Source organism: Triticum aestivum, chromosome 1A (assembly GCF_018294505.1).
Source record: "Triticum aestivum cultivar Chinese Spring chromosome 1A, IWGSC CS RefSeq v2.1, whole genome shotgun sequence".
In the NCBI taxonomy this organism is placed as follows: domain Eukaryota; kingdom Viridiplantae; phylum Streptophyta; class Magnoliopsida; order Poales; family Poaceae; genus Triticum; species Triticum aestivum.
This window is the reverse complement of record NC_057794.1, coordinates 270,783,559-270,792,728: the sequence shown is the minus strand read 5'-3', so window position 1 is coordinate 270,792,728 and position 9,170 is coordinate 270,783,559. Positions and strand designations below refer to the sequence as shown.

General features: G+C 42.8%; 1 protein-coding gene across 2 annotated transcripts; it reads right to left on the bottom strand.

Annotated features, from left to right (window-relative positions):
- Positions 1-3,938: 3,938 nt before the first annotated feature.
- LOC123045588 (probable methyltransferase PMT3) lies at positions 3,939-8,832 on the bottom strand. 2 transcript variants are annotated; one of them, XM_044468712.1, is made up of 8 exons: positions 8,468-8,832; positions 8,013-8,378; positions 7,752-7,916; positions 7,245-7,427; positions 6,512-7,106; positions 5,771-5,883; positions 5,466-5,686; positions 3,939-4,716 (listed from the first exon to the last, which is right to left on the bottom strand). In XM_044468712.1, the coding sequence occupies exons 2-8, from the start codon at positions 8,262-8,264 to the stop codon at positions 4,395-4,397; spliced, it is 1,851 nt and encodes a 616-aa protein (XP_044324647.1). In that variant the 5' UTR covers positions 8,265-8,378; positions 8,468-8,832; the 3' UTR covers positions 3,939-4,394. The 2 variants fall into 2 exon arrangements, with proteins under 2 accessions (XP_044324647.1, XP_044324641.1); XM_044468706.1 differs by lacking the exon at positions 8,468-8,832 and having other exon boundaries at positions 8,013-8,383.
- Positions 8,833-9,170: the final 338 nt, after the last annotated feature.

Sequence of the window (9,170 nt, the reverse complement as noted above, 5' to 3'; positions counted from 1 at the left end):
GGAGGGCCCGATCTGGGCCCCGGCGGGCCGCGGCAGCGGGGGAGGCGCGGCTGCCACTTGGCGTTCTCCGATTTGCTGCGGGGCGGTGGCGGACATGTCCGTCGGTGGGAAAATTTGTCCGGTGGCGCGGAGAGGAGGGATCTAGGGTTTGTACCGCGGAATTTTCGGGGGAGGCCACATATTTATAGGTAGAGGGAGCTAGGAGAGTCCAAATGAGGTGCGGTTTGCGGCCACGCGATCGTGATCGAACGAATGAGATGAAGGGGGGTTTAGGTGGGTGTTGGGCCACTTTGGAAGGGTGTTGGGCTGCAACACACACGAGGCCTTTTCGGTCCCTCGGTTAACCGTTGGAGTATCAAACGAAGTCCAAATGATACAAAACTTGACAAGCGGTCTACCGGTAGTAAACCAAGGCCGCATGACAAGTCTCGGTCCAATCCGAAAACGTTTAATACCCGCACACGAAAAAAGGTAGAAAGGGACACCGGGTGACATAGGAGCGCCAGATTGCAAATCGGACAACGGGGAAAATGTTCGGATGCATGAGACGAACACGTATGCAAATGAAATGCACATGATGACATGATATGACATGCATGACAAGCAAGAAATGACAAGGCAAACAATAGCGAATAACTGGAAGACACCTGGCACATCGGTCTCGGGGCGTCACACAAATCCTCATACTCATCCTATGATTGAAAACCCTTTTCTGCCTTCTATTTCTACCTCTTCTCTTCATATCCTTTTCTCGAATTTTTGGTCTCAACATAAATATCAAACTCCTCATCATCACTCGAGTTATAGGCAAGATGCTCATTGTATATCTGTTGAACTTTTTCACCAGCATCACTATACTCTTCATCTGAGAGCAAATGACACTAATCTTAACCATTCACTTGTGTTAACTGAATTTCTTTCTCTCCATATGGATTCTCAGCAAACCTTGAATGCTAATCCTGACTAGCCACTACATGCACCTACGCATTATTAAGACCAACAGCATAAATCTTATGAGCAGAACCAACAGCGTCAGGAGGAGGTGCAAAAGCAATTGGAGCAGGATCAACAGGAATTGGAGCAGAGTCAACATTAATTGGAGCAGGAGCAACATCAATTGGAGCTTGATCATCAGCAACTGCTCCATGCTCAACAAGAACTACTCCATGGTCAACATCAGCTAGAGTTGGTTCAGTAAACCAGCCAGGCCTCCTATAACAATGCAATTCAACACTTTGTCATGCATTGTATTCTTCAACCATGTTCTCAATTGTACTCCCTCCGTTCCTAAATATAAGTTTTTTTAGAGATTTCAATATGGACTATATACGGAGCAAAATGAGTGAATCTACATTCCAGACTATGTCTATATACATCCGTATCTAGTCCATATTGGAATTTCTAAAAAGACTTATATTTAGGAACGGGGGAAGTAGTTTGATATGTTAGTTCAATCATGCTCATCCTCCTATTAGTTGGGTTCAACATTTTTTAATTTTCTTCTATAGTAAATAAAATCATTTCTGCTCTAACCCTAGTTGCACCAATTCATCCTTCAAGTTATCAAAAGTAAATGTGTCTAGATGCCAAGGCCCAAGAGAGGTTGAATAGTTGATTGAATGTGTACAAGGAACCTAACCAACCACCACTGATCCATCTGAAAAGACAAAATAACAGTACCTTACTAACTGAATTTTTGAACACGTGAAACTGAACTTTCGCAGAGATAACTAAACTTTGACCTAAATAACTGAATTTTTATGACACCTTAATTGAAATTTGGCAATAATTGCAAGTCTTAGTGGTACAATCCTAAACCTTAACTTTTCATATATTCCAAATTCTTCCGTTTGTGCCAACAATCCTTAGCCCTAACTCTTCAAAGGCATGCCTTTATCTATGCTTAAACCGCAAATTTAGCAAAAAAATATCATTCTTCTTACAAACAAACTTCTGGACGGCGGCACCATACATAGAGCCATCTAGGACAGCCTACCGAGCACAGCCATCACACTGGCATGGAGCAGATCCAACGCATTGACATGGAGATGGACTATATGAAACAAGGAGGAGGCGGATCTTACCTCTGGAGATGGACATGGACATGGAGAAGGAGGAAAGCTTACCTCTGAAAGGCAACACCGCCTGCTCCGTCGTCGTGATCGGCTCGACGCCAACTTCGTTGAAAAAGGAAAGTAGCGGGCCTGGGAAAGGAAAGAGAAGGGAGCAGAATAACATAGAGGCAAAAAACACTGGTGGTACATCAAGTTGCATAGGATGACCACTTTGGTGCCTAAAGTTGAAAAATACATGAAACTAGTGCTCAAACTTGTCTCACGGTGCAAATACGGTGCAAAATCCGTTTGTAGACGAAGCTGGCACCTACGTGGCGTACCAGCATGGCACCTGGCCCACTGTTACGACTAGATTATCGCATTTTTGTGAAAACCGCCCTGAATTAATACTAAATTTGGTATAAAAATTCCTAGAACAGCATTATCCATCTCTATAACATGGGGTCCCACATGTGAATGAACTTCTGCGCTCCTGCCAACTGCGCTAGCCACTACGCTAGAGAACATTTCGTGTTGAAACAATATCGAGCTTAATGTTGTATAACTGAACACCCTCGTGGGGCATAAATGGACATAGTCAGTGCGGCCTATTTTCGATATGTTAGATATTTCCTCTTCTTAAGACATAAAAAAATGTAAATTATTATTTTATAAAATATTCATACCACTAAAATAATATAAATTATTTGAGGAACTACTATGCTGTCACACAAGGCTCGTACTTATTTTTTCCATGCAAAATTTTAATATTATTTTCGTTTAAAAGAGTCTTAAAGCATCAACACATACTATACATAAATATATTTGATTGAAAGCATGAGCATTTTTTAAATTATATGAACATTTATTTACATGTTAAAAATTCAAATTTTCGTTAATATATTTTTTAGATACATGAAAACTTTTTATACTAATATTTTTATAAATCATTATATTATTTTATTTATATGAATATTTTAAAAATAGTACTACATGAATAGTTCCCAAAATTACGTGATCATTTTCTAAAGTAAGTTATTTCATTACTAGGTATATTAAGTACTACACACGAATATTCTAACTAATTTATATTACTGTTATCATAATTTACATATGTTTTGGAACTAATTCAGGGGTTTCTTTCACAAAAATGTGATGCCCCAGTCAGTGACAGTGGGCTAGGTGACATGGTGGCACCCCGGGCGCCGACTACGTTTACAAACGGATTTTACACTGTATTTACACCGCGAGGCAAGTTTGAGCACTAGTTTTATGTATTTTTCAATTTTGGACACTAAAGTGATCATCCTATGCAACTTGATGTACCATCAGTGTATTTGACTCAATAACATACCGAAAGAAGAATGACCAGGCGCGGCCCTTTCTCCGCCACGCGAAGAGGGCGCGACAACCTGGTGCGGCCAAACCAGTTTGGCGCGTCCAGACCTCGTGGGCACAAACACAGGCCCCGTTGGGTGCACCGGAGTTTAACCGGTTCATGATTAAAAAAACAGAAACAAAACCAATGGCCAAAAAACTGAGTTCATGGCATGCCAAATCGACATCAAATTGGGATAGAAGTAAAATTGAGGGTAATTTGTATCATACTAGGGCAAAATGAGGAACAAATCTTTAAACTAAAGGTAAAAATATGACCAAATGTCGATTTGGGGGTAATTTTTGTGACAAGCATCAATCTTGGGGGTAAAAAATGTGAAAGAAATATTTAAATTAGGGGAAAAAATGTGAACAAATGACGATTTGGGGGTAATTTCTGTCACAAGCGTTTCCTGATTTTCTACTATTCTCTCTTCAGCGTCTATCGGTGTTGTATTTGCTAGCTCTATCGGTTAAGAAAGAGACAAGAGGGGGAACAGACAGAACTTCAGAAGCACCACATTCTTCAGGTATACATTCCTTGGTGGTTTGAGGCCACTATCCCTAGCTAAACCTCATTTCCCCAAAATATGTTTACAGTTGAATCTTCTTACAATAAGCACCAAATCTGTTTACTAACGCCGCTTCAACAAATGGACGGGAAGCACCTAACTGAAGCTCAACAAGAAAAAGGTTTATTTCCTAACCAGGCTAGAGAACAAACATTAACTTACGATTACAGTATCTGTGGAGACAACAAAAGGAGAGAGGGCTTGAGCTCAGCCTTCCGGATACTTGCCATATCCTGAGAAACATTCTATCTTCACGTGGATAGTAGGACTGGGAATTCTACTCCTGGAGCAGCAATACTGAATCACGAATTTGGAGGGAGCAACTGAGCCTTCGCTTCTTGGCTCCTGAGCTGCAGATGCTGACGATGCCAAAGAAACTCGGACCAAAGGATTACGTCGAGTCCTGTGAACCTGCTTCTGGTAGCCACAATTTCTTCCGGATTATGAGTATCATTTCATTCTCCTCAGATTCCGGACTGGACTCACCATCCACAACGGTTACTGCCTCCCAGTGAAGTGCATTGAGATACTTCTTGATGAATACAATGATAGGGGCCTTGTCTCTCACGATGATAAAACCAGTTGGCCTGAGTATACGATCCATTTCAAGGAGCAGATCTTCAGCACTGCAACCTCTTTTCTCAAGGTCGGTGAAGACTGTCCACGCATGTAGAAGATCATATGTTCGAGGATAAGTAGAGAATGCCTCACACCTGCAAACAAATTATTGTATTTGAATACAGCTGCCTAACAAACCGGCCAGCAACGGTACAAACTGCATATAATTCTGCAGGGAGAAAGCTGCAGTAATTGAAAATAAACATTTGCAAAGAAATCATGGACACTTCACTCTGATCCAGAAAAATGGTTTTTTTATTCAACAATATATTCTCCATTTCCGTAGTATCTTGGAAAGTGATTCTATTTCTTGAAAACCTAGAGAAGGGCTTCCGGCTTCGAGCTCTACGGCTTTATTGTCATTTCACTGTAAGCGCACAAGAATACAACGAATGGAACTGCTGAACTGCGACATACAAGGTGTACTGTTGCAGCTTAAAAAAATTAAGACACTAAAGGAAAAAAGGCAAAGGGTTAAACTACCATCGCATCAAGCTAACTAATTTGTTTTGATAGCAACAACATATTCTGAGATGAAAGCTTGGCAAGTAGCATAATAGACCTACTGATCTCACAATGTTTACTTTCCTCGAACTTACTGAGGTGACACAATGCAATACCAGGGGTAAATTCTAGCAAGGAATATTTCCTGCCAAAGCAATGAGGGTTTTATCCTTAATGTTCTAATGGCACATGAGAAGCTCAACCAATGATTAAGAAGGTTGGTAGCAGTACTGTTTCCATCATAAAACCCTATTAATGCCTTGCAGATACGAGGATCAAAATCTCCTTCTATGTACTAAAATCTAACAAAACCATAGTCCTAATGTGAATTGAAGCATACCAGTCGTGTGTAGAGCCTATGAGCCCTCTGTCATAGATTATCTTAAGAGTGTTTGGTCCATCATGGGACACAGCATTCATCACCCATACATCCTTTTCCTTGAGAGCAGCAGCAAATGATCCAAAGTTTGCTTTCATGTCCATGATGTTTCTAATACTCTCTGGTTTTACCTTTGGGCGCAATAAATTCCAATAATTGTCTACTCTTTGCTGCCACATTTCCTGCATGGAGACATTTCATCTAAGATCCTTGAAGGATTATTTGGACATAATTGAAGTTATGAAGACATAATATGATCAACTTACCGTATCTTTTTCAAATGTGTCAGCTGTAACATACAAATCTGCAAGACGAGGAGGTGGGGTTGTTAATCGAGCAGGCCAAGGAGCCAATCCACTTCCCCCATCCCTGTGCATTTCTGCAAATATTAAATCAATTGTCACTTCACTTGAGATGTAAATTAGCTGCAAAATGTCGTGAGGAAAAAGGAAGAAAAGAAATGGTATATATCTCCATGTTTTTACTGCTGACAGAGTACAGGGATGATTCGATCGTTTCAAGACTAATGACCATAAACCATCCTACCTGTTAGCATAACCAAACCTCCATGAAACCACAAATTAACACAAATGCTACTTTGGTTATTACTTTAATTCCCAAATTCCAACATTCCTGGGAAGCATGGTGAGAGGGACAAAGAGGAAACAACCCAAACTGAAGATCCTTTGTTTACCAGTACTGACAAGTGTGTGTGTGTGCTTATGTGTGTGCGCACACTTTTTTTAGATAAAACAAAACGGAAAGATGCATCCTTGCAGCACACAGTGACTATAAATCATAGCTAATGTTTCCTGTCACTCAAATTCTTTTCCAACAACAGTAATCTAACGTGCAGCAAACAACACCCATGGAACAATTCACAAGCCGACCAATTTGAAGTACCACAAGCACTAGAGAAGGAAGATGACAATATATCAAGTATTCAGCCAGTAGATAAGCAATAAAAAGTAAAAAAAAACTACAACTGGAATAGGATAAATACGCACGTTCTGGATATGGAGTAATGCAAGCTTCCATTGTCACTCCCCATACTGAATCTGGATCATCACCACTTTTGCATAGAGGTGGATTTGTACCACGCGGCCGGCTCCTGTAGCAATCATTGTTCAGAGGCTTGACCCAAATAACTGTCTGGTTTTTTTTCTCTGCAATTTTCCAGCACATCCTTTCTGCAAGGGAACTCATTTCTTTCCAGATTCTACGGTCCTCCTCATCCTGTGCGTATGCCTCAGGAGATGAATAAGCAAAATAACCTCCAGGCCTGAGTAATCTGTCCAGTTCAAGCATAAGAATTCCATCTCTCTGAAGCCAATCAATCCTGCAACGAGAACAGTGGGCTAATTCGAACGATCTACTGGGGTATGGAAGCCTTTTTGTTCCCAAAACACCAAGATAAGCAGGGATCCCCCTTTCAAGAGCAAATTGGATCTGGTTCTGATGTACATCGTTTGGTGCCAAAGACATCGCTATGACATTCGATGAAAGAAGATATCCTCCAAAACTAGCCACTCCGCAGCCCACATCAAGTACAGTACGAAGCATTCCCTCATTGTTTATAATGTTATCTTTGAAGTTTAGCATCTGTCAGATAGTAGAAGAAATGAATCACAAAGTGAAGCTTACAGTCAGAAAAAGTGAAGCTTCACAGGGCATGGTGCTCAAATATGTGTAGCGTATCTTTAGCAGAGCATTACTGTGAAGAAGCTAAAACATACTTACATTTGCAATGCTTGATATATATTTGTCAGCTCCATGATGAAAATGTGTTCCGCCACCTGGAAACTTAATTTTTTCGCCTGCATCAATCATCCAGTTCTGGTCTGACTTCTCTTTTGCAAGGTGAGTGTGAGGAATATTTGCTTTCCACACTATATCGCGACTTTTTGGCCATTTTATGGGAACCTGCAAAACTAATGTGGCTTAGCACGAATCAAATTAAACAGAACTATCTCACACAAGTACAAATTTGATAGGTCAGGAGAAGGTAACAAGATTGTCCAGCTACAGAGCAGGCAAAATTCTAACCATGATCAAACCTAAATCTACATGCGGAAGACAGCTTGACCACATAATGTATAATCACCAAAATTAAGTGGTTCAGCTTGAAGATATATGTTGAGATGGTGAGTGTAGGAACCCAACTCCAGCAACTTTGTAGCTTGGAGACGTTATCAAAGTAAGGCAAGGAGAAGACAAGAAAAAACAAAGAAAGGATAATCTAGTGACCTTATAGCCATGTGGCGGTGGAATCAGGCAATTAAATCGCCTCTCAGGAGGAGGGCAATGCCGCTCATAATGCTCCATCAAGTTTAGATCCAGCTTCAACCTCATCTGATATATCAAATTCCTATCCAAGCAGGGGATCAGCTCAGAATGCCGATCATCGCATACCTTCGGAGCAAAGCAAAAGAAAAAACCTTTAGAATTATCATCATATATGTATGTATAGACTGTTAACAACCAACTGGTTGCTGGTCCTGAACTCACCGGGAAGCTCTTGAGCTTAACGTCATTTACATCGCCAGTCCCAAAAATCGACTCCTCTGAGCCATCGTCGCCATCTCCATCGCTGCCCCACCCAAGCGAGCGAGAAAACTTGGTGCCATACTCTAGTGCCGCGCTCCCAGCCTGCCCATTGGAGCCCGAGAAATAGAGGAAGAGGAGGCAGAGGCACACGACCATGACGCAGAAGAGCACGACGGGCCTCTTGCTCTGCCCCCCGTCATTTCTCCCCCTCATTTCGGAGGATACCAGATCCTAGCAGTAGTAGTACCCTACTGCCCCCCTAGTATAGACTGTCCTCAAGATTCATGAAGGACCACAAAAAATCCTAGTTCTGTTGGGCGCACGGATCTGCAGAAAGCAAAAACAAGCCATGAGACCAACAATAAGATGGTATAACAAAGTAGCAGCAAGCCGCAGTACAGTTCAAGCAACCGAACCAAAATTGAGATATGCACTGGAAGGGGGGACGAGACGAAGCTGGAAGCCTGCTAAGAAGAGAAACCCTTGGGACAAATTAAATGCTCGCACCGAAGCCCGTATAAGTATGCAAACGGGCGGCGGTGGTAAAGAGTGAAGTGGGGGGCGGATCACAAAGAGGCAAGATGAGCACTAGTGGTACTTTAGCTCCCCTTTTCCGAGCTATTTGACTGGCAGGTTGCTTCCGATCTGCGGCGTGGTCTCGATTCCAGTCCCACGAAGCGGGCTTGGAATTCGGCTCGCCAGCACGGAAGCTCTCTGCGCAGTTGGATTAGGCAGCCGAGCATACGGCGGTAAGAAGAGCTTCGGTTTGACCCAGCGGAGACGACTGAGACAGCGACGGGCACTGCGGCCTGGCTGCGGAGGAGTGGCTGCTGGCTGAGTGCGTCCGGCGCGAGGCCAGCAGCGGATTAAAAATCCCCAGGGTTTGCAGCGACGACTACGAAGCAGCTAAAGACGAACCAACCAAATCCTAACAGACGGGACAACAGAAACGAACCAGCACAAAAACCCCAACACGCACGCACAGCGCGCGAATCCCACCAGACGCGAGAAACCCACGCCGCGCCCGCCGCTCCCTCCCTTTCGCGTGGGGCATCGCAGCCAGATCGCACCGCCGGGCGGCAGCGACATGGACGGCTGGACCGAGGGGGGGAGGGGGTA